Consider the following 26628-nt stretch of genomic DNA (forward strand, 5'->3'; position numbering starts at 1 on the left):
GGGAGCTAGTAAATATCACGTGACAGTATCAAATGACGTACCTCCTTGAAGCTTTCTCTATCGTCCGTGTGCGGCGCCACTGGAGCTAGTAAATATCACATGACCGGAGCTAGTATAAATTAGAGATGAAACGGATAGTTGTTTGGCCGGATACCGGATACCGGATATCCGGCGAGCTGCTAGGCCGGATAGCCGGATATCCGGCGGCCGGATAGTTGTCCCATTGTCATGTTGCATGTCGTAACGAGTTTAGCGCTGCACAGGTGCTTCGAACGCGATCAGTAGGTCTAGTAGACTAGACAAGTCACACTTTTCGAAAATCGAATTCGTTCGAATAGAATGTCAGATTTTGCCACTCGTCTAAGGGCAGATCAATTCGGGCGATTTCGGTTGCCATCGTGAGTATGTGCACGGGAACCCGATGCCTATAAATCTTGAATCATTCCAAATCAATCTCACTAGATGGCGACATAAGTATCGAATTTCTGAAGACGTTTGTAAAAAGTCACTAATGCTCAGTAAACTATAATAAAAAAATGTTTTACACATTAATTTGTTCATTTAAACACAGTGAATGATTCAAATAAACAATATTTCTTCATATAATAAAATTTTATCTTTAGTAAAAACTGAAGTCTTAAACAATCGTTTTTGAAGTAGCATTTAGTTACAAATGATGTAATAGATGGCGCTCATCGCTGCTGTTTTATTTCGTCACTTATAAAAATACTAAAATAGGTTTGGTTTTTGCAACAAATTATTATTTTTATTAATTGTCATATTTCTTGTAAAATGCAAAAAAAACCATCTACATTCAAATAAAAATGAAAGAAACACAAATTGGCTATAATTTGTCTAACATTGTGGTGCCTAAAATCGACAATTTTTTTTCTTTTTTTTTTAAGATTATTAGCAATTTGTATTCCAAATATTACTAATAGTCCCATTAGCCCCTCGTGTTAAACTAAATGATCTTGTGTTACGAGTGGGCTCACCACAATAGTCGAGCGGCGGTAGGATTCGAACCCGCGTTCCTCGAATCTCGAGTCGGCCACTCCGACCCCTTCACCGTTCGGCTATCGTGGCTATAAAAGGTTCGATTGTTTTCCTTCCAATTATGATAACCTACCCAGTGTCACTCACAATAATAATTAAGACGAATCTTAATCTAAAGACCTACATACACTGGAAAAACATAACCCTTTTTCTGGTGTAGTCGGTTATAAACTGTATTGCCCATAATAATGTTTTTGTTAAGGTCCACCTTTTGTTCATAATGTTAAGAGCATTATTTATCCGCCAGTCAACCTTTCAGCCACGCAGAGAGCTGTTGGTAAGTGCGGTGCAGTGCAGAGGTGCAGTTAATGTTTTTTTTTACTCATTTAATTTATTTTAAGATGTGTATAGCAAATAAAAAAAAATCTTAACCTAGCCTAGTACCTATTAAAGTGAACCCATTGTTAATTAATTATTAAATTCGGCCAAAACATAAACAAAGTGAGAGCTTTGCTGTCTCACTCGCACCACAAAACTCGCACGCTCCATAGCCGGCTACGCTATGCTACTCTGCGGCGACGCATCATAATTTACCTACCTACTAGCTGGCCACGCCGAGACGCGACCGCGCGGCCCATTGGATTGGCGTCATTGAAAGTAGAAGCAGGGTGCGCGAGCGGCAGGCAGCGAATGTTACGGTAGGCAGTAGGTGATTATCCTTAAGCAAGTTCTCTCCCAAATACATGTCAGTCTGCATCAGGTTTTATTTCACTTAATTAAAATCAAAATGCAGATTCATTCGTGTGCGTTACCTCAGAGATATCGTCGCTTGCCTCTCTAACTGACGTATCTGACATTTTTTTCGAAACTGAGTTATCTACACCATCTTAATTAATTTCAATTGCAAGACGAATCGATCTATCTAATCGCCTGAAAATTTTGCAAAATGTCAGTTACGTCAGTTAGAGAGGCAAGCGACGATATGGTGACACTGATCAAGATGCTTATGTCATGAAAAAGGTAGAGCCTTAAATCCTGTAAATGTGCCGAGAATTTAGCATTTTTGCCCAATAAGATTTTGGAATAATTGAAGAAAATAAGATTCCGTTGCAGTAATGCTTGAAAACGTTACTGCAGCCACATGATTTTTACCCATTAGCCTTAGCCAGATTAAATTTTCTCAATATGTAGCTTATATTTGTGCCTTTCCATGGTCAAGCAGCGACATTTGTGCCCAAACAACCAAGCCAATCTCTTTAAATCGTAAGCCGTACCATGTTTAACGTTAAGGTAGGTACTTACGAAGAAAAGTTTTAGTGTGAAATTAAGGACCAACTTATACTTCAGTTAATAAGGTTATTTAGCGTCTTCAATAGAAAGGGATAATATTCTATATTTGTCTGATCAATTTTTTTATAAATGTTTACCGATTTGTCTGTCAAACAAAAACCGATTTTAAAAAAATATTTTTTGTTTGAAAGAAATCAAAACCACTTTTTACTGCAAAAATCTGTCCATCATTTACATTCATTTATATAATTTTTAATATTTTTACACATAAAAGCAAATTCAGAAAAAAAAATTATTGTTATTCTTATTTCTACCTATTAAAGCAATGAAAAAATATTTTTTCTTTCTTTCTTTCTTTCTTAAAAATAAACTATGCATAACCCGTGCGCAAAAATACTGTAGATTAATTACAAGGCGTAGAAAGTAAAAATTCAGTATGCATGTATTTGAATATAAAACCACTGCAGATTGATTACCATAAAAAGCAGTTATCTTCTTAAATATTGCCTTATTTGAGGCTCGAAATAAGTAAGCCATTTTCAGTTGTAAAATGATTTATTTCATCGAAAATTAGGCATAGGTATTCAAAATTTTCTGACATCTGTCACTGCAATCACAGAGCGCCCTTTTTATCCGGTTTAAGAGCTAGAAGGTATTTTTGATTTTCACAGTAACCCATCTAATTCATATGCCATGCGTTATTTTTTTTTGGAATAATTACTATGGCACCCATTGGCACCAATCACATGCCACCTACCAACAAAAAATCGCATCTGTCCATCAAGTTTCATTCAAGTGTCATCGTCAGAGACCTGGGGGTGTACTTTGACGATGGTCTTTCATTTCGTTGTCATTACGACCATATTGTCACACGTTTTACAAGGGTCTTCAAGAACCAATCTACCCTTATATGCCTATACTACTCACTGATCAGAAGCATCTTAGATTATGGTTCTGTCATCTGGTCGCCATTCTACAATGTAGGTACACTCAGACCGAATTGAGGGAGACCAAAGAAATTTTCTGAATATTCTTTGCTTCAGATTGGGTTTGGGTCGCGAATATAAGTCATACAGGGCAAGACTGCAGCGCTTCAAAATGACGTCTCTGGCCTCCAGACGTGAATGTCTTGAACTTGTCTGTCTGCATAAGATTTTGCATTCTGAACTTGATTCACCTAATCTTCTTTCCCTTCTTAATTATAACACTCGCTACAAATCCCGAAACCCTACCAAAAAAATATTTTCGCTCCAAATCTATAAAAACAATACCTCTTTTTACAACCCTATAACCAGAATGTGCAGACTTTTAATGACACTGTCACTGAACACTCTTCATTGGTTATAACTATTCTATTCTAAGTTGTACAAATTCAGAAGAGATATCCTGAATATAAAGTCAAGTTGTCCTTTGTAAACTTTAATAACACTTAATAACATTAAATACTTAGCATAAAATGAGTTAAACTAACACTATTTACACTCTTTATTTCATAATTTTCAATTCATTCTGTGCACACGACATCATGTTAAGTAAGAGTTAAGAGTTGCGGTTTAGATTAATCTTATGTATTATTATTTGTGCCTAAATATGACTGTAACTTGTATTGTGAGCCTTAAATAAGTAAATAAATAAATAAAGTCGTTCGAAGAAATGGAAATCCCCAAAACGTTACCGCAGCGGCACCCGCAACCTTTCAAAACCACGGGGGGCTCAAACGTCGCTGCTTGACCATGGAAAGGCACAAATACAAACACCTTAAATCTGGCCAAGGCTAATAGGCAATAATCATGTCGCTGCTGCAGTAACGTTTTCAAGCATCACCGCAGCGGAATCCCATTTTCACCAATTAAGTAGGTACTCCGCAACCTTACCGGGCACAAATGGTAGACTCCTCGACACATTTACAGGATACAAGGCACCAACCCCTCCACATAAGCACATCCCGACCAGCGTCACCATGTCGCTGATGTAACGCACACGATTAATTTATGAATTATTAATCTAATCTACCTACTTATTTAAAAAGACCAGTGTCGCGCGCTAAATGAAAACAAGCTTGGTAGGCAGGTACCCATCCATTGGGGCTACTCCCGATCCCAGTGACGTCAATATACTTAGTAGGTATGCATGCCAGCCATTCACGCAGCACGTGTAAGTGAATCGAAAATGATGCTATAGTCCGGTCGCCGAGCCCGTACGACGGGGACGGGCCGTCACAGTGAGTGAGCGAGCGCGACAGCAATACAATTACGCGCGAGTGATAAGGATGGGTAGCATGGTGTCATTGGACGAAATTCTACGTGTTCGGCGACGATAAATAGAGAGAGAGAAGGAATAAAACATCATTAAAATAATAATTAAATAAGTAGGTAAATAATATTTTGCCACCTAGGTATATTTTGTGCCAGCTAAAAACATCTTAGGTGCCAGCACGGTATTATTACTCGTAAATAAATAGGTAGGTGCTATTATTATCGCGAGTGACGCGTAAACGAATGCAACAAAAAACCTAAACCTAAATCACAGATAATCCTAAATCTTAAACCTGTATGTGCAAGTCGATTAAAATGTAGGCATATTTTTGAATAAACTACGATACGAGTACGAAAAACTAAAACTGGATTTTGTATTTTTTACGAACAGTTCATTTGATATTTACTTGACTGCTCCAGAAGGAGGGTTATGTTTTTTTTTACATAATAATTATTTCTGAATATTTTTATGGAAAAAATAAGTTATTTATTGATATCTACCTTTATTACTGCATGTTTCGATATTGTCCTGTTTTATATACCTAATAAAATAAAACAAATTAGAGTTTTATGATGATAATTTGTAGCGGGATACGAACCCACGGTGCTGGATATGGAGCGTCGGCTGTGATCATTGTGCTACTTGGACATTATTATACCATGTCGAAATTTTCAATAGCGTCTCTAATCTGTTTTTTGCCTAGTAACATGCCTTCATAAATAAAGCAGTAAACTTATTGCCTTTAGCGCCATCTTTTGACATAACACGCCAAATAAATACTCCGCTCAAGTTGCTAGAATAGAAAGCATTAGCGGGTCGCGAACCGCGGGACGGTCAAGTCCGCTGCGGCACACTAGCGCGATCTGTTATCACCACTAGGAAACCAAGCGGGCCCGAGCAGTTTCAAGACTTAGGTCGGCCACATTTCGAGTATGGGATGATGCATCTGTACTAGTATTATATTATCTGTGGTATGTGATTGAATAGCGAAAATTCAATTAGTTTACTTGCTGCGTAATCTGAATGCATAGCTGGGCACCGTTAATCAAATAGATAACTTCGTTAATCGTTAAACCGTTAATAAAAAAATTAACTTCGTTAAACGTCAAAACGTTACATACAACTGAAAACGGTGGCTGACAGATACACATCACCTATGTGGAGATGTTGGGTGCGGAGGGTGATTATGTGAGAAGACACTTGTGGCATAGTCACACTCGGCGGCTTTCAAAATGCCTACAATTATTAGAAAACCAAACACTTTACCACAGAATAATAATAAGTACTACGTACAGAAGTTTTTCTTCGCGAAGGTATTCAAAAAAATGTATGCTCAATGTCATCAACAATATGGTGTAATTTAGCTTGTCTTAAGAGTCGAGCACCGTTTTGTTGACATACGTCAGTGATCGGTACTGTCTTGATGCCATAGGGCTGACTGCTACAAGAAACTACTGTGTCGCCATCTAGCGCACCACACTTGCATTCACTGCTCTTCGCGGCAACGCGCAGCTACATGCGGCCGCCAGTTATATAGTGTAAGAGCTAGCACCTAAATATTTTATAACACACATAACTGTGACAATTTATTTCACGTGGGCGAAGCCAAAAAGCTAGTAAGAAATAAAAATTCAATTCAGTAGGTATTTCAAACCAAATTTTATTACATAAACAAACATTATACTAATTTCATTATGGGCCCTTAGTATGTGAAAACTGCAATTGACGATATTTCGCACTGTTTTCAATATTATGTATTACAGAACGTATGTGTGATGGGATGATATTTTCGAAAACACGATTAGAAAAAATTTTTCTCGAAAAAAAAACATTTACCTCTGGATTTTTTTATAAAAGTTTAATATGACCGTGTTTTACAATAAAATTCCTATAAAATCACAAAGGTATCATGTTTGCCTCTTTGATTTCCTGGCTGTTTTAGATTTCAAAAACCTAAATATATTAATTTATTAACTTTCTGATAAAAATGTGAATGGCTCTTACGATGTCCCCCCCTTAAATCAAAATGTCTTTATTTGGTCTATATGCCCATCATCACTACGTAATAATTATAAAAAAAAGTCGCATTCCTGTCTGTCTGTCCCTATGTATGCTTAGATCTTTAAAACTATGCAACAGATTTTAATACGGTATTTAGGGTTCCCTTAAAACGGAACCCTTATAGATTCGTCATATAGTCTGTCTGAACATAGAAAGTTTTTGTGCACTTTTTAAAATGAGTTAACCAAGTATATGGCTGGCTATTAGACTTGCACACGTCCGTCCGTTTTTTGTAGGATTAATATAATTAAGTAACATTTATTTTTTGCATTCGGCTCTTGGTCTAACCCAAACGAAACACGAACAACTAATGAACTAACAATGAACAAAGTTGATAAATTAGTAATATGTAAATAATGAATTTGTTTTACGAGCTGTCCCGGCGTACTTCGTACCGCAAATTAATATAAAGTTGTTTAAGTGATTTATAAAATCACAATATTAATTTTTGAAAGTAGGGTCATTGTGCTGGTTTTCTATCTAACTTCGGTTTTCGTCCATTTCACTGAGCTGCCATAAACACATGCGTAAAATTTGAATACAAAGTATTGTATTCACAGAAGGCAGTAGCCATCCCGCGCTAGTTTTGTTGCAATCTTTAATGCCTAAGCAACAGTTCTACCTAAATGAAAATGTAATTTAAAAAGTAGTGAGTTCCAAAAAATTACGTAAATGCGCGGCCTTACACCGGTCACCGGTACATTGCAGAAATCATCGCGCTAGTAAAAAAACGTGCTGACAGGAAAAGTTTTTGGCACGTATGTCTAATTGATAGCATTATAAACACAATTTTAAGTGTTTATTAAACTTCTTCATACAAAACTAAATCTTAGATGACTAAGGGTCATTTTTTTAAAGCATAGCTCAGGTCATATAGCAGGCAAATCAACTCGGAAAGGGATCAACAACGTATCGCCTTTTGAGGCATGGAGGTAATAGTGGAGAGGAAATATAGATCTATACAAAAATTCGACAAATTAATGACAAACAGCTGTTTATCTCTTTCTAACTTACCCCTGGTGATGTATAAAAAAAAGAAATAGATAATGTTTGGTCAGTACTCATTCTGGCAACATTTTCATGTGACGTCACTAACTACCTGACTTGTGCCGAGTAGGTACCTACATACAAGATTTAAGAAAACAACATATTTATAGGCAATCAGCTGACAACTACACGCACACACACACACACACAAATACCTGTCAGCCTATATTGCGGCCATGTTGTTTTCTTAAATCGTGTATGTATTTATAATGCGTGTAAATGTGTGCGTAATGTACCGAGTACGATTATTTTAAAGTTACGCCAAGTCCATGAGACATTGATATACGTCAGTGTTTTGCGAGCTGTCATTGCCTTTCGCTCACTGTCATCGGCGAGGCAAAGCGTTTACGTTACGGTGCGGATTGTGTGTGCGTTGCAGTATGGACTTTAGTTGACTGCCTTTATGAGCACTCGAACGACATAAAATAATATGATACATTTATGTAAGGGTATTTTAAGATCACAAAGTTGGCAACTCCGATAGTTGGACGAAAACCAGCGCAAAGACCCTATCCTGTTTGACACCTATAATAATTGACAGTAGCTGGCTCGGCGAACTTCGGCAAACTAATGTGTGACGTGAAGTGCCAAATCGCGGAAAATGTCGGAAGAAATACATGAATTTGCATGAATTATCATGAATAACAATAACCACTTATTTACCTCTCAGTGTCTTCAGGCAACTTAAAAAAGTACATTGTGTGTTTTTATTATTATTTAGGCAGTAAAATACTGCACAGTATTTTTTTATTTTTTTCCATAATACAAGAGTACGCGTGCGTGGTGCGTGTGTCAATGCTCGCTCTTATCTCGTATGTGACGCCTTGTCGAATCGCCTCCTGTAGGTGGGCTATCGTGCGTGTTTTGTTTTCGATGTGAACTCGCGGAGATGAACAGGCCTGACTTTACTAACATTACTTTTAAGATTATAAATTGTATCCTACTAACCACTATGAACTGTAAAATTGTTTGAAATAAACGTCATTATTATTATTATTATGTTTGTACGCTTTGAAGCTCACGGGTCAAAAGTTGCCCGGTCCTTTATAAGGCTTTATAAGGCGTGGGGATACAGATCCAACACGTAGAGGCCGTTTTAAGCGCAAAATAATCGACAAAAGTGAAAGTGGTGCACATGCTGGATCTAGTCTCTGACTATATCATGGGATGCTTGTGATGGATCTGAACTGGTGTTAAATTCAGTTGCAAGAATTGTCCCACACATACTAACATGGTGTCGTTAGTGATCTGGTTACAAAAACTGTTGTTTTGGGTTCTGGAAGTTCTGAAAGCCCGAACGTACTTGTCAGAACGCGTTTTTCTAGCGTTTTTCAGCGTGCCTGCTGTATCTTTTTGGTAAATAGTAAGTACTGGATTAACGAATAACGGACTTAGGATAATTTAACGTAAGTTAACGAGTCCGTTAACATTTTTTAAAGTTAACTTAAAAGTTAATCCGTTAATAGAAATGTTAACTTCGTTAATTAACGATTAACGGATTAACTAGTTAATGCCCAGCTATGTCTGAATGAACTGCATTATACAGGGTGACTTTGAAATCGTTGGCATTCTTTTTAAAATAAGACTCTACTCATGATTCCCCAAATATGAGTCATATCAAATGAATTAAAATTTCAATATTTGAAATCTTGTACAAACGACAGCACATCAATTCAAAAATTGTGGCATCTTATTTCAATGTATTAAGTGTTATTTTGCAACAAAATGTATAGGATGATGTGCTGTTGACTGTACAATAGTTTTAAACTCTTTTTAAGAGCACACTAATACAAATACATAGTTAAAATAATGCCAAAAAATCTCATTGGAGTTGTCTCATATTTGGGGAATGCACCATGTACCTATAATGAGTAGTCTTATATTAAAAGGATGCCAACGATTTCAAAGTCAACCTGTATGTCGTCAGACCATCAGTGAAAAAAAAGATCGCCTATTTTATTGGGCAATATTTCGACATTAAAATATATTTACTATTTATGTATTCGTCATTAGAGTGAATAGCCCAGAAAAGAAATTAGTTTTTTGAAAGGCCTTGATATGGCTTTTTTGTAACTTTTTGACTAAGATTAATGTGTTTCATTTTATTATAGGAAATTTTCGTAGTTTTTTTAATATCCGGTATCCGGCCGGATAGTGAGCTACTATCCGGTATCCGGCCGGATAGTAAATTTACCGGATAGTTGCCGGATATCCGTTTCATCTCTAGTATAAATATCACGTGACAGTATCAAATGACGTACCTCCTTGAAGCTTTCTCTATCGTCCGTGTGCGGCGCCACTGGAGCTAGTAAATATCACATGACCGGAGCTAGTAAATATCACGTTACAAATATCACGTGACGTACCTGTTTGAAGCTTTCTCTGTCGTCCGTATGCGGCGCCACTTGTAGCAGCGCCAGAACGTATTTGTGGTATAATAACACGTGGGCCACCGGCGCTAGTACCAATTTCGGGAGGTAGTATTTCACTGCTAATCTGAAGCCTTGGCCGGCGGTGTCTAGGCGCTCCGATAACTGCGGAATAAGTAAAAGTATGAACAACCCGCTTTGGACCCGGTGGCGTCTCGAAACCTGCTTACGGGCATACTTAACTCCACGGAATCCATGAAAAATCAATAGAACTGAAACACCCACGTTCTATTGATAACTATGTCAATTTTTTTCACTCGACATTGGCAGAAATAAACCTCCCAGAGAGGTTTGGTTGCCACTAAAAAAGTAAAAGTTTATAAATGGTTTTGTCTGGTGCCTGCCCCTAAGGGCCAAATAGAAATTAAGGGGCGCTTTGTGAAAAAATAAATATTTTTCTAAGTAATAGGTCGTCTGACGGCAGTTGTTTGATGCGCTTAGACCCAGCTATCTCCAGTGTCAGTGTGACGTGCTAATATGACATTGGGACATCCTGTATTTTTGATTTTCAAGCTATACAGTTATGTCGATCAAAACTGATATGTTATAACTAGTCATAACACAGTTTTACAGTTCACAACAGTTTCCACCCTGGCCCTGCCCTAGGGCGGGAGATAGAAGCGAAAGGTCATGGGTTCGATCCCCGCCTTAGGCAGTTCGATTTTTTCAAGTTGTTTATTTAAAATAGGGTGGAAACTATTCTAAAATAGTGACAAATATACTGCACTCACCGCGGGGTCATCTACAATATTCTGCAGAGCGTCCCTGGACTCTTTGCGCGTGACTATGTTCGCGTACCGAACGTACGCCCGGAATTCTTCCACTTCTGCCAATTCTGAAACAAGGCGAATAAACATGTTATATTTTAGTGTGTAAACGTTAGTGTTTTTTTATGAATAACACGTATTTGACCGCAATCGCAGCTGGTGATAAGTGAGATGCAGTCTAGGATGGTACGGATCTTTTTCAATTTTGATTAGTTTGAAAAAGTGAAAAATACTTGTCGAGTATTTTTTGATAAGTTAACTGACGGACTAATTCAAACTTGCTTTTTTACCCAGGAAGGAAACATGCCTATTATACCTATACATGTGGGAGTGTGTAACGGAACGCAAGGGAGTGAGTGAAAGGCAATGAATGAGTGAGTAAGAAAGGTGATTTTGGACAAGACAGACGGTTGAAATAAGACGGAGCGAGGACTTTCCTTTTCTTGTGGTTTATCCCGGAAAAATACAAATAGAGCTGGAGAAATACACACCGCTTTTCAATTCTTACATACATTAGGGCGAATATTACCTTCAAAACAGGACCCGATGTACGGCGTGGGAGAGTCCTGCGACATTTCTATGGCGTCTTCAAGGTTCCCCAGCAGCGTCACCGTCAGCTCGTATATGTCCACTATGTTGCCGAATATCAGGGAGATTGACTGCAACAAGAAACAGAAACAAAGGTCAAGTGAGTTTATTGCAAAATCATCATCATCATCATCATCATCATTTCAGCCACAGGACGTCCACAGCCGAACCACGGTAATACTATGGCCGAACATTGACCTCCCCCAATTCTTTCCATGTTGACCGATTTGTAGCGGCCTGCGTCCAGCGCTTCCCTGCTACCTTTACGTCAGCAGCTGTCTTGAATATTGCAAAATATCATCATCATTTTAGCAGGGCCTGACCGTGAGTAGAGGGCCTGGGCTAGTACTACTTAGGGCGCCATCTACTACATTATTTCGCATTATCGTCTATTTTATATTGACTGGACTTAGCTAGGGCCCTTTGAATTCAAGTGGCCGTGGGCTGAAGCCCAAAAAGCCTAAATTAGACCTGCATTTTAGCCATAGGACGTTCAATGCTGAACATAGGCCTCTCAATGATTTCCAGATTGACCCGTTGTTTTTCTCGTCCGTCAGCAAGTCTCTGACCAACTCTCCGTAGGTCAGCGACCCGCACCGCGTTACTTACATGTCTTTTTATAAACACACTTAAATTAATAAACTCAAAATCTTCTCCAATTCGTCCTTAAAAACTCTATTATCAAATGAAGGTCTCTCAAAAAGTTTTTCTCGTCCATCAGCAAGTCCCTGACCAACTCTCCATAGGTAAGCGACCCGCGTAGCATTATTTACAAAAGTATTTTAGAAAAAATCACTTACCCTAGCGTCCCGGTCTAGTATTTTCTCCAGTTCATCCTTAAACACCCTTATAATCAAATGGAGGTCTCTCAAAAAGTTTTTCTCATCCGTCAGCAAGTCTCTGACCAGTTCCCCGTAGGTCAGCGACCCGCACTGCGTTATTTACACAACTTTTTATAAATACACTTAGTAAAATTCACTTACCCTAGCGTCTCGATCCAAAATCTTCTCCAATTCATCCTTAAAAACTCTAATTATCAAATTGAGGTCTCTCAAAAAGTTTTTCTCGTCGGTCAGCAAGTCCCTGACCAGTTCCCCATAGGTTAGCGAGCCACGCCTCATTATCTACATAAGTATTTTAGAGAAAATAACTCACCCTAGCGTCCCGGTCCAGTATTTTCTCCAATTCATCCTTAAACACCCTTATAATCAAATGGAGGTCTCTCAAAAAGTTTTTCTCGTCCGTCAGCAAGTCTCTGACTAGTTCCCCGTATGTCAGCGACCCGCGTCGCTCTATTATAAGCGTCTTTTTGCACGTATTAGAGACAAAAAATAACTCACCCTAGCGTCTCGATCCAAAATCTTCTCCAACTCATCTTTGAACACCCGTATAATCAAATGGAGGTCTCTCAAAAAGTTTTTCTCGTCCGTCAGCAAGTCTCTGTCCAGTTCCCCATAGGTCAGCGAGCCACGCTACGCTATTAAAAGTTATTAGCGTCTTTTTGGACGCATTTAGAGACAAAAAATCACTCACCCTAGCGTCCCGGTCCAGTATTTTCTCCAATTCATCCTTAAACACCCGTATAATCAAATGGAGGTCTCTCAAAAAGTTTTTCTCGTCCGTCAGCAAGTCCCTGACCAGTTCCCCGTATGTCAGCGAGCCGCGTCTGGTGGAGCCGGTGGGTGCGGCGGCGGCGACACTGCAACCAGGCGCGCCGCACGCCGCGAGCGCGGACGATTCTTGGTAGAACATGTCCATTAGCACCTGTAGATACAGAAAAAGTAATATAATTACCAGCTGCCACAGACTGAAGGAGATAGCCGATAGTGGGGATTGTCCACTGATTGGCCACATGCTCAGCAGGCGAGGTCTGTTTTAGAAATAAGATACAACATTAGTAGCATTAAAAAAAATAAAATTATTTCAGATAACTGAGACCCATAAATGTTAGTAAAAACTTACATTTATGGGTCTCAGTTATCTGAAATAATTTTATTTTTTTTATATTTTTTAAAACGCAGTTTACACGTTCTATTATTACTTTAACCCTACCACTGCTTTGACAATAAATGGGCCAGTGCTGAGAACAGACAATTCGAGTTTTAAATACTATCCAGGCAATGATCTAAAAGCAGAATTGAGGGAGTTGTTATGCTGTTTTGTGACGGCGGTCATCTTGGACCGATTTTCATCAATCATAGCTAAGAACACTCCCGACTAATTCACCTTTTAAACAAAAAAAACTAAATCAAAATCAGTTCACCCGTTCGGGAGCTACGAAGCCACAGACAGACACACACACAGACATACAGATACACAGACACGTCAAATGGCAATGCCAGATTTTGTATGGAAGATGGCGTCTTTTTTTTTTCGCGCGGCCATCGACCAAACTTTGTTTTTTGATTACAAAATAGTGTAATAAACCAAACTTACTATGACATGTATACCTCTAAACTCAGTCTGAACTGAGTTACGAGCGTTAAAGTTTGATGATTTACATACCAGATTTGCTTTTTGCGCGCAAGTTTTGTAAGAAATTGTTTAGAGGTACATGTCATGTATACATGTCATACAGACTGAGTTTAGAGGTATACATGTCATAGTAAGTTTGGTTTATTGCACTATTTTGTAATCAAAAAACAATCGGTATGGTCGATGGCCGCGCGAAAAAAAAAAAGACGCCACTTTCCATACAAAATCTGGCATTGCCATTTATAACACCCCGTCGATTTTTCGTCGGGGGTTAAAAATACAGAACCCTAACAAGCAGTGAGATGGAAAACAAAGTATTCGTATAAGTGGTCGATTTCATTCTTTTGTTTTGAGGCACAGAATCTGTAGCCCGACGGATTAGCAAGCTGAAGTGGCAGTGGGCAGGGCACATAGTACGCAGAACTGACGGCCGATGGGGCAGCAAGGTTCTGGAGTGGAGGCCGTCCACTCAAATGGTGGACCAACGCCATCATATAAAGGTAGCAGGGAAGCGCTGGACGCAGGCCGCTACCAATCGATCAACAAGGAAAGCATTGGGGGAGGTCTATGTTCAGCAGTGGACGTCCTATGGCTGTAATGATGATGATGATGATGAAGTTTGATATTTTTGCAAAAGCAGCCGAACTGAGTCTTGCTGACAAGGATTCAATTAGTGGATCCCACTAAACTTTAGAATCTAAAGTGATCCTCAAGAATGTTGTGGCACTTATGCTATTCGAATAACTTGGTAATTGAAGAGTAAAACTGGTCTATTGAGTTTCTGTAAATTTAAATTTATTCTTGAGGTATAAGATCGTGCCATGAACGAAGACGCGCCCCAGCAATGTTTGGTCTCGGTCGCGCGGGGTGCGGGGAGTGTGGTCCGAGCAATCCGTAAGGTATTACTGTAGTGTGCGTGTGCACTCATGGATCATTTAGCGTGTACCGATAACACTCAAAAATTCGCGGAAGAATGGTGGGGCGCGTCTTCGTGGATGGCACGATCTATAAGATATCCGAATGTTGAAAAATCGAGTCTTAATGTTTCTTACCTTATCAGCGCACATAGCAGTCTTAACGTCTCCGCACGTGATGGTCTGGTAGCCGGACTTCTGCGATATCTTCTTGACGAAGTTGCCGGCCAGCTTGAGTATGTCGGCGCTCACGTATTCAAGCACGGCTGTCATAAACACCGAGACCGAGTAGTCGATTTTGTACATGAGCACCTCCTAGGGACAAGCGGACTGCTTTAGACAATATTACAAGTCTTTAATATTTTCAATGTTTCAATTGTTAAGCGTGTTGATTTCAATTCTCGCCTTATTTATTTAGGTGATCTATTATGACTTTAAAAACGCATTATCCACAAAAAAAATTACAAACTAAAGTGGAATTTTTAGCGAATATTTTCCGCACGACATCAACTATACTGCGGTTATACGTTTACACTGCGGCACCATCGAGCTACGCGGATCACTCGCTTATCATGTCGGATGACTACTGAAGAAAGCCACGTAAAGTAGGTAGTGTAAATACCTAGGTATTTTTCTTTGACTAACTAAAATTAAAGTTAGTTTTACATTTTTTCGAAGTCAATTTTTTTACTGATTCGTGATCTTAATCAACTCCCTAAATATGGCGAGGATTGAAATCAACACCCTGTATATTTTTATTTGATTTCACAACCTAGAGAGTTAGATCATAGATGAGTAAGATGTTTAAAACAAAAAATCAACATCGAAAAATCGTCATCGCGCACGCAGCACGAATGCTGCACGCGTTGGTTCGCGGAACATTTAAGAGTTATGCATTAATGAAACCACCTTGGTGAAAATTTCCTAGAATGATCGCACTATAGTCCGGTCGCCGAGCACGTAAAATTTCGTCCAATGACCCCAAGCTCCATCCTTATCGCTCACGCGTAATAATATTGCTGTCGCAACTGTGCGACGGGTGGCCGCAGTGAGTGTGCGAGCGCGACAGCAATATAATTACGCGCGAGCGATAAGTATGCGTAGCTTGGGGTCATTGAACGAAATTCTACGTGCTCGGCGACCAGGCTTTAGTCTTTCGTAATTTTTGAGTGACCCCTATGAAAATAAAATCATTTAAAAATTAGAGATTGATGGTGAAAATGGGCATTAGTGACTCAATTTGTCAAATGTTGAGGGTGCGATGTCAAACGGCACCGCATCCAGATCACAATATGTCCGGCGCTGTCCGAACAAAACCGGGTGTGAGTATCTTCTGTAACATTTGATGCAACTAGTTGACAGGCAGGCTAGTGCGGCACTGTGTCCGGCGATGTCCTGGTGTCCGGGAGTCCGAAAATGTACCTGTTTCATTTGGTGAAACTTGTAGGCGGGCAAGCTGGCTCTGCGCCGCGTCCGAGTCACGTGTCCGGATATGCCTGGTGTCCGGACTTATCCGGCTGTCCAGCGGTGTCCGGGTGTCAGGCAACTTATCTTCAGCAGCATTTGTGCAGCGTCCGGGCCACATTTGCGGCGCTGTCTGTATTTGTCCGGATGAGCAACTTAATATGTCCGGCTTACCTTCTGCAGAATCTGGCTGGTGTAGCTTATCCGCGGGTAAGCCGCCGCGTCCGAGTCACGTGTCTGGATATGCCCAAGTGTCCGGGTATCAGGCGACTTATCTTCAGCAGCATTTGCGCCGCGTCCGGGCCACATGTCCGGATTTGTCCGGGTGTCCGGCGGTGAGCAACTTATTTTTTTCACATTCTTACCTGCTGCAGCATCTGGTGCAGCTTGTCGGCGGGCAGGCTGGTGCGGCGCCGCGTCCGAGTCACGTGTCCGGATATGCCTGGCTGTCCGAAGCTGTCCGGCAGTGTCCGGGTTCATCATCATCAACAGCCCTTTACAGTCCACTGCTGGACTATGAGCCTCCTCCACTATAGTGGAGGGTTTTGCCATAATCTCCACGCTTGGCAGGCGGGTTGGAGATCGCAGTTTAAAAGATTGATGTTTTTCAGAGAGCGCTGCTGCCCATTCTCTGTTTGATGTGTAGTCCCTAAGTCGCCTCTTACGACACCCGCGGGAAGAATAGGGGTTGGTGACAAATGTATTCTACTAGTGTCCGGGTTACAAGTAACTTATCTTCAGAAGCATTTGCACCGCGTCCAGGTCATATGTCCGGCGCTGTCCGGATTTATCCAGGTGTTCGGCATGCCTAAGTGTCCGGCGGTGTCCGGGTGTCAGGCGACTTATCTTCAGCAGCATTTGCGCAGCGTCCGAACCACATGTCCGGCGCTGTCCGGATGTGTCCGGCTTACCTTCTGCAGCATCTGGTGCAGTTTATCCGCGGGCAGGCTGGCGCGGCGCCGCTTCTGCGCCGCGTCTCTCGCGTCGGCAAGCGCCCACTTGTCTAAGGGAGTCGGGAACGAGCGGGCTACGCGTTCCTCAACGTCCTGTAATAAGGTGTGAATGTTAGTTCAACGTTTTTGTTGTGATGGACAGATGGTTGTAGGAATAGGCAATGATATTTTGTAGGATTTATGTAAACACCACCCTTTGCCTCAATTGAAACGTTCATACTTTTGTCTATGCAACTCTGTATTCTCTGTGCTCTCCGTCCGTGTGGACGTCAATAAACCGTGTTTAAATTCTAATAATTCCCTCTTTTATTAGTATACTAATATACTTCCAACACATTTCATCAATAGATTAGATAATAATAATTATTATTGCGCTGCTCGCGCAAGGGTTAACAAGCTTTATTAAAAACTTGTATCACAATTTTCCAGTCACGTTTTAGTATATTATCACGCTACGAAATCGTATCGTTTAATCGTTACAGCAAGTATGCTGTCTTTCGTTCACTAGATTCTGGTCCTTCGAGCCGGATGTATTTGTCGCTAAATTATTGATCTGTCAATCACAATACAGTCATGTAGTTTTCATATACAACATCTTGTCGCGACGAAATCACACTCACAAAAGCAAGTAAATATTCGTTCAATAAACATTCTGGTCCTTCGAGCCGGACGTGTTTGAGCAATGCGTGTATTGATTGGACATTTCAAAAAGATCTGCACTTCGAAATCATACAGGTTTCAAAAGAAAGTCCTTCGTTCACTAAAAATTTTGGTCCTTCGAGCCGGATATATTCGTCGTAGTTTCGCCAGCGTCAGCAACTGCCCGGGATCTGCTGGCACGCATAGCATCGCCAGTAGCCGTAGGCAGAGACTACATGCTGCAGCGCTGTGCGTCGGGGGAGGCACGCACCTGCACAGTCAGCGGCGTGGGCACACTGCACAGCATCGCCAGCAGCCGCAGGCAGAGAGACTCCACATACTCCAGCGCGCTGTGCTCGGCGCTTAGTGTCGGGTGCACCTGCTCCAGGACCTGAAAGGTGGAAGAGAAGACTTTCAGCGTCATCGTCATCACGACAGCAATCAGGGAGATGACCTTCTGCCTTGAATTAGATATTTGCCACCACTCCCCGATTCTAAGGCCCCTGTCACACTAAGAGTAGGCGCACACCGTTGACCGATAGTTGTGCTCGATTTAAATTGTATGAAGAATCGGCCAATTCGAATCGGCGTAGTGTGCGCACTCCCATATTGATCAACTGCCCGACTAAACTATCGGCCGACGAAAAATCAACGGTGTGCGCCTACTCTTAGGCGATTTAGCAGCAACAAACGCGCGACAGACGCGCTGCCGAAAATTTCATACTATGTGACAGCTGATGCCTCCCTTCACATTACAAAAACGCCGGCCGCGCTGCTGTCGCGCTTCTAACGTCCTAATGTGAAAGCGCTCTAAAGCACAACTTTTTAAAAAAGCATTTCATTCTGGTCTTAAAAATTTAATAAATTAGGTCTGTAAATTATGATTTTTGGTGGCATGTAATTTAAAAAAAGTAGTTTAATTGATTTGACAAAATAGTGACATCACTGGCTAGTATTGTCATACATAATCTATGGGAGTTTCGTATTGATGGTTTTAAAAAGTACGTCAATTAGGGTTTTCGCGATTGAAAAATCCGCCAGATCGTATTACTATCCACTTACTTATAAAATTGCTTATAGAATAGTACAATTCACCAATGGAGCAGTACTAATGAATGAGGGTTTTCACGAATGAAAGATCAGCTAGATGGCGGGACGTGGATGTGGGGTCTGACTGCTGCGTGATTGGTGGATTTTGACATATCTGTCAATGTTATGTCAAAAATAACCAATCATGCAGCATTTGGACCTCGCATCTACGTATTGCCATCTGGTGGATTTTTCATTCGCGAAAACCCTCATTGAAGAGGTTTGCCCAGTTCAGAATTATATTGAAGGCGTGAGTCACTAATTAGTGAGCATTTTTTAATTATTACTACAAACCAACACAAGTATTGTTTTGACCATCACAATATGTAAGTAGTAAACGGTACCTAAATTATATTTATTCTATTTAGAGCTGAGTTCCACCATCTTACTTTAACTTTAGCAAACATCAAAACTTTGTCAAACTCCATACAAAAACATCGGTTATAGTTAAAGTTATAGTCACAGTTAAAATAAGGTGGTGCAACTTAGTCAAGTCTTTCTGCAAAATCAAAATAGTCCACCCCTATCATTTATGTGAGCACTGATCAGTTCGAGACACTGATTTGCATTGTATGGAATCTCGGCATACAACCACAGATATGGATTAGAGTAGATACAGCAAGTTGATCGTCAAAGCGTGCCATTCCGATATGTCCAAATGGACATACATGGTCGAGTGATGTTCATGTAATCCGATTACAATAATCGGTTACGATGATTTTACGAGGACAGTAGTACGAACACGGTAGAAAGAAGAAATTATTTACGGATTGAGAATTGTAATTAACAGCACAAGTAACAAATAATTAATTAGAATAAAGTAGCAGTAGAAGAAGTATAAAGTAGCATTGTTTTTAATACATATCCTGCGATGTACTCTTAAGAGTTAAAACCATGGTCCCTGTATGTGGTGCACTCATACCGATCCCAAGGAACCGTACTTACTCATAACAATAAGACACACACTGATGCATGTATTGTATTCATGCACTTGACAAATGTATGTCTTGAAACGCTGGTAGGGTAAAAAAAATAACGAGATTTGACGATTTGTAAGAATTAATTTATTTTAAAAAGGTAAATAAAGATGTTTTTGGTTTTGTATTTAACAAATTATCAGTTTTATTGGAATTAATTAATTTTCGAATCGAGTCACACGATATCATTCGATGACTTTGCAAATGCAGTACGATGATACGATTACTTTTACGTTGCGGCAATCACTAAAATTCGCTAAAATGACACTAATGACGTTTAAAAAGTGGCACGCTCGGCTTCATACAATTTTTGACACATGCTGCATCTATCCATATCTGTGCATACAACCAATCGTGCCACAGCCCTAAAATTCTGTAGTTCTAGAAGCAATAAATGACTAACGCATTGATTAATGTGGTCATCAAAATGAAAAGGATGACAAGCTTTGAATTATCACAGAAACAAGATAGCTATTATTGACTGACCCTTCCTAAATTGGCTGTCTTTTATTAATTTGAATCAGATCAACATTAAGAGATAGTGACAGCATTTATTACATCCGTTTGCTCGTTTGCCTCCTATCACATAAAAAAAAAAAAAAAAAAAAAAAAAAAACATAGAATAGCAATAAAACACTGTTCTTCATTTTTATGAAGTAAGGTCAGGTCAAGTAATTGTTAACAGGGGTTTTGTAAACAAAGCTTCATAAATCTTTTTAAATTCATGTTTTAGGTTGAGTAATAGTAAAAAAGAGTTAAAACAACCTTCAATTTCAGTGACTGGCATCTGGGTTTTATTTTTTTAATGAAAACCACTCAATTTACTAACTAAATCGAATTGAGAATGATTCTGAACACTTTTAGGACAGGTTTGGTTCAAAAGTTCCAAGATTTCGGATACCAATAAGACAAAATTGAGAGAAAAAGTTTTGTATACAAACCTTTCGAAGTGCGTTGACGAAGAGACCTTTCCATTTTTCGGCATTCTCCGGGTCCTGGAAATCGTACCCGCGGCTCTCCTCCACTGTCGGCAACATCCTAAACGATACCCCCACAAGGAAATCATGTAAACTCTCAACGAGTCCCGATATCAAACCAATACAACATTACAGGCCATATCGCCAGTTCAGCGACTTTGGCAACTTTCTACGACACTACACTAAACAAAATCACAAAATAATTAGATAAAAAGATAATTATTGAAATAGAAACACGATAGTTTGGAAATGTAAGAATAAATTAATTGAAATGTAAAATCTTTGATTCTTTTGATCGGCAAAACGACGCCATTTTCAATCTATTTATTATTACGGGTGCGTTCCTGGTTAACCTGTCCCGCGAGCTATCTTTCATCGCGTTCATTGAATTTTTTTATGTGTAATTTTTATTTAATGTTTTTTCACGTTATTTTATTTTAAGCGTGCAGACTATCAAATCACTCAAACAAAAACAGTGTTTTTGATTATGCAGAAACATTAAAAACAAAATCGTTTTACTTCGTTCTCAAAAGTTCGTTTAAAAATTATTAAGTTTTCATAAAGATGATATTGTACGAATGTTAATAAAAATCTAAAAGTAATGAATGAAAACTAAATTCACTCAATATTTTGAGAAATAATAAAACAATTATAGCCTGACGGAACATAAAAACCCTCGCCATGTTGCGGAAAACTAATGGTACTAATTTCTTTTAATGGCAACAGTAACTGAAAACTTAAATATGTAATCACTACAGTTGGACATTTATAAAAAGGACAAGTTTAAAGTTCAAAACTGTGTAAAGAAGAAGCAAACTGGAAGCAAACATTTTATTTTAACGACATGAAAGAATATATTGACAACTTACAAGTATTCGGCCAATGGTACAAATTTCCAGGCCAGGAAGGATTTAAAATAAAAAAAAAAAAACTTCATTGACATGTCACCTTGCATGTCAGTCTATTGCTGTCAAAGTGTAAACAAACTTTATTTTAAATGTGCGCAATTGATTTTGTGAATTAAATTGCTAAAATCTTTTTATAGTCGTGAAAGAAAAGTGGTTCACAATGTGTTAAAGTATTTGTCGAAGAGAAATACTAAGGGTTCGGACAATATTTTCATTGAATAATGTTTCCGACAAAGGTTGTCAAATTGACTGACATGTTTATCGTATAGTACAGTCCACTATGAAAATTAGCTGCAGTTTGTTTCAACTACCTATTTTAGAGTTTTTTGTCACTTTCTAAGTGTTGAATTTTATGGAATTGGGAAAGAAGTACCGAGTTTGAAGCGTTCATGAGCAGACATTGCAGTTGAATATTCAAGTTCTGAATTTGATTATTGATGAATAATAAAATAAATCCAACTAGCTGATTGATGGTTTCATTTAATTTATTTAAACCAGGTTACTTATAATAATATTTTTTCGTTAATTTATGAAAATATCAAATTAGCCCGTAATCCTGAATCCTGATACATAAAGTTAGTCTATTAATTTAACACAGGTACGACTGTACTCAGTGTTGCACTATCAAATGCAATTGACGCGCCTCTATGCCAGGGTTTTTATGTTCCTGGTCAGGATAATTTGTTGATCTATTTACGATTATGGTTTTAAATAACAGATGGCGCTCATTTGAAGTTTCTCTAACATTTCCTATTTGACAATGACAGCAAAATCAGCAAATGTCATTTAAAAATGCAGCTTCCCTTGCAGTATTGTGCATTTTAAAATTTAACTAAAATTAATTTTATCTTAGAAAATAATGTACTGCGTCTTAATTTTCTTCGCGGCGCTATCAAGTCTAGTGCAATGCTCAGACACGGGCATTGTATCTGCTAATAATGAGACGAAGAGGATATTTGTTTATAATACGTAAGTTGTTGTTTTTATCGCTTGTTATCTTCTCAATATCATGTTCTTACTCCCTAAAGGCAGCTTATTTAACTTAAGTAACCTTATCAACACTAGACAAGTAATTATATCAAGTTATTTTAATTCAAAATAGGGACGTTAAGGGGAATCCCCAGCATGTAAAACATGCATGACTCACATATTAACTATCTATTATGTCTATCATAACTTAGATTTACAATTTGATAATCAAAGAAATTTATGATGGATTGAATTGGGTTAAAATTATTCAAGGATTTTATGGCTTCTCTTGATGTTTGTAGGCATTTACTACATGAGTTACATAAACAAGACTATATTCAACTACTCAATATTACCAGGCCTGTTCATCTCCGCGAGTTTACATCGAAAACAAAACACGCACGATGGCCCACCTACAGGATACTATTCGACAAGGCCTCACATACGAGCGAACATTGACTCACGCACGCGTCAAGAATACGCGTGCGTGAGTATGATGGAAGAAAATAAAGAAAATGGTGTACTAAATATTGTGCAGTATTTAACTGCCTAAATAATAATAAAAACACAGAATGTACTTTTTTAAGTTGCCTCAAGACAGAGAGGTAAATAAGTAGTTAACATTATTCGTGATAATTCATGCGAAATCATGTATTTCCTCCCCCATTTTCCGCAGTTTGGCACCTCACGTCACATCATTTTACTGAAGTCAGCCCTATAGCTTCGGCGCAGTGCCGATCACTGACGTTTGTCAACAAAATGGTGCTTGACTCTTGAGACAGGCTTAATTACACCATCTATCTATATATATAAAAATGAAACCCGTTTTCCGTTGTCACGACATAACATGAAAACGACTTGACCGATTTGGCTGATTTTTTTTTGTAGTTTTCTAATACTCTGTACAAGGTTTTTAGGGAAAAAAATATAAAGAAAATCTCTACGCTAAGGCGGTACGAAGTTCGCCGGGTCAGCTAGTATTGTTAATGAAATTGAGCATACATTTTTTTAAATACCTTCGCGAAGTAAAACTTCTGTACTTAGTACTTATTATTATTCTGTGATATTACTCATTATACTATGTATACATAATATCTACAAGATTATATTCAGAACATCTCATAACATGCCAGTATGCTCAGATATTTTATTTATTATTAAATGTTACTGACTAAATTAGTATTAGAATATATTGTTATATAATTTTCCTCAAACCCCTGTAGTTATACAGCATAATTTAAGCAATTGAATTATTAATCATATTCAATAAACCCTCATACTTACCCTTAGCTGTAAAAGTACTTAATATTCTTTGCTGTGGCATTAATTCCATCCTAGAATACATCTCACTTAAGGCTAGCGTCCACATGTCGGTATCGGACGCGACGTATCGCACGCAACGGATCGTAGTATTATTTATATGGAAACTCATATAAGCGCGTCCACCTGTCCGCATCGTACGCATCGCACATCCGATACGATGTGTTTTGTACGATGCGTCTGTTGCGTACGATACCGACAAGTGGACTCTTAGCTTTAACAGCAGGTGCGATTGCGGTCAAATATCTGCCTTCTTACATAAAAACATCATTACTGGATAATTTATTAATTGTTTTATCTGTAAAATGTTTGTCTCTTTTTCAGGTATAAGTACAACTCGACGATCCACATTGTCGTGAACGACACAACCGAACAGTTCTTAGACTTCTATGAGGTGAGTTATGTTTCTAGGGAATTATTCTACAAATTGACTTAACGTTATAATGTAGTAATTGTTAACACTAGTAGAAGATCAAAAAGCCAAATTTCAGAAGTAATTTAAATGGTAGTTCCTATTAAACCACCAAAAAGTTGATATACAGGCTGTATATTTTGCTTGTATGTATGGATCAATAAAAAAAGGATTGATTCTAAGGCTCAAATGCAACAGTTTTTTACTTTCCCCAAGAGAAGGAAGTTCTAATTTTCCAAAAAAAAATTTAATCTAATAAGACTGCCGATTTGTTCTCCCACACTTGTTTCTCCTCCCCGTTCCGCTTCTCTCCGCTACTATTCCGATTCTCCGCTCCGCTACCAGTCCGCTTCACCGCTTAGCTACCATTCCGCTTCTCCGCTGCACATCCCCACTCTGCTTCCCGGTTCTCAACAAAATAGTTCACCTCTCTCTGATAACAGCCAGCCTGTAGGCCTAAGATGCGCGCCGCGATAAGCGGTTATCACGCCATTTTATCGATTTTGCCCAATGTACATTTTGACGTCGATAAAAGTTATCACGGCGCGCATCTTAGGCCTACTGATATTATCAATAACGTGCCGGTGTTGGCAGGACGTCACGCGTGCACGTGGCCGCAACGAACGATTACTAATCCTTTGTTTGTCACTTGTCGTCCGCTATGCACTGCAAGGAAGTCGAACCTTCACTTGAAACTCCTATGTTCTTCTGATTTATTAAAATTATACCAAAGGGAGGTGACAAACCGCCCGAAGATCCTAAATCGTACCGACCTATTACATTACTTCCCTCATTAGGTAAACTGTTAGAGCGATTAGTAGTGCCGCGTTTGCTACCGGGTGGTCCAATTTTTCACGAGCAGCAGTTTGGCTTCACCGCCGGGAAGTCTACTGCAGATGCAGTAATATCTGTCAGACAAAAAGTGACGTCCTCGGTGGCAAAGTACGTTGTAGGAATATTCCTCGATATTTCAGGTGCCTTCGACAATGCTTGGTGGCCGATCCTGCTCTTAAAACTGAAAGTTCGTGGATGCTATAGTAATATATATTCACTACTGCACTCGTACTTTTGTAACGGTACAACTAAATTAAAACTCGGCCATCATGCTGAATCAAAGGTGCTCACGCGCGGCTGTCCCCAAGGATCGGTCCTAGGGCCCTACCTTTGGAATTTGGGTTTCGATGATTTTCTAGCATTACCATTACCCGAAGGCTGTTCGTTAACCGGGTACGCTGATGACGGTCTCCTTTTAATAGAGGCTGACACTAGATCAAAGCTTGAAAATCTAGCGGATACATGCTTGAATTTAATATCTCAATGGGGAGACAGGAATCGTTTGCAGTTTGCCCCTCACAAAACTTATCAGCTTCTATTAAAAGGTAATCTTAAGGTTTTGCCTCGCATTAAATTCAATGAAATAACTGTTAAAAAACGGGAATCTGTTTGCTATCTCGGACTAATTTTAGAGAAAAACTTTAGTTTTGTCGAGCACATTAAACAGATCGGTGAAAAAGCTAAAAAGAACTTTTATGCCTTAAGTCACATTTCAACCTCGACGTGGGGTCTAACGTTTAAAATCCTCCGAGTAATATATTCGGCCACTTATTTAAGCTCCATTTGCTATGGTGCACCAGTTTGGGCTGACAGAGCTACTATAGGAGCCGCTCGACGGAAACTACTCCAAAGTCAACGCCTTGCATTGATTTTTCTTTGCAAAGCTTACAGAACTGTGAGCACGGAAGCTCTGCCAGTCCTGGCTGGTGTACTGCCGGTCGACTTAGAGGTACAAAAGCGTGCGGCTATGTACTTCACATCAAGGGAAAATATAACCTCCGATTTCTTAAATAGCCGCGATCGTTCTAAAATAAGTCGATTATTTGATTCCCGAGAAGTCGTTGAAGAAGATTTACTTAATGAATGGCAAAAAAGATGGGATACGTCAGTCAAAGGACGTCACTTATATAAGTTCTTCCCGAATGTACGCGAACGTCTAACTAGGCGATGGTTAGAAATCGACCATTGCTCGTCGCAGTTCCTCACGGGACATGGCAACTTTAAACATAAACTTCACGAATTCAAAATAGTTCCGTCTCCTTT

At 39.2% G+C, this 26628-nt stretch overlaps 2 protein-coding genes across 2 annotated transcripts in view; one reads left to right on the forward strand and one right to left on the reverse strand.

Annotated features, from left to right (window-relative positions):
- Nucleotides 1-21220, reverse strand: part of LOC135085624 (protein son of sevenless) — an 86244-nt gene extending 65024 nt beyond the window's left edge. The window contains exons 1-9 of the mRNA XM_063980400.1: nucleotides 20887-21220; nucleotides 18151-18270; nucleotides 17199-17333; nucleotides 14962-15138; nucleotides 13092-13198; nucleotides 12418-12550; nucleotides 11376-11505; nucleotides 10811-10914; nucleotides 10013-10184 (exon numbers count right to left, since the gene is read on the reverse strand). Of these exons, the coding sequence (XP_063836470.1) occupies nucleotides 10013-10184; nucleotides 10811-10914; nucleotides 11376-11505; nucleotides 12418-12550; nucleotides 13092-13198; nucleotides 14962-15138; nucleotides 17199-17333; nucleotides 18151-18270; nucleotides 20887-20982 (1174 nt within the window). The 5' untranslated portion in view covers nucleotides 20983-21220. The remainder of the gene's footprint in view (nucleotides 1-10012; nucleotides 10185-10810; nucleotides 10915-11375; nucleotides 11506-12417; nucleotides 12551-13091; nucleotides 13199-14961; nucleotides 15139-17198; nucleotides 17334-18150; nucleotides 18271-20886) is intronic.
- A 1395-nt stretch (nucleotides 21221-22615) lies between these two features.
- The window catches only part of LOC135085807 (SID1 transmembrane family member 1-like), a 32450-nt gene continuing 28437 nt past the window's right edge, over nucleotides 22616-26628 (forward strand). Inside the window, exons 1-2 of the mRNA XM_063980615.1 lie at nucleotides 22616-22799; nucleotides 24444-24513. Of these exons, the coding sequence (XP_063836685.1) occupies nucleotides 22690-22799; nucleotides 24444-24513 (180 nt within the window). The 5' untranslated portion in view covers nucleotides 22616-22689. The remainder of the gene's footprint in view (nucleotides 22800-24443; nucleotides 24514-26628) is intronic.

The sequence above is a fragment of the Ostrinia nubilalis genome, chromosome 29 (assembly GCF_963855985.1).
Source record: "Ostrinia nubilalis chromosome 29, ilOstNubi1.1, whole genome shotgun sequence".
In the NCBI taxonomy this organism is placed as follows: domain Eukaryota; kingdom Metazoa; phylum Arthropoda; class Insecta; order Lepidoptera; family Crambidae; genus Ostrinia; species Ostrinia nubilalis.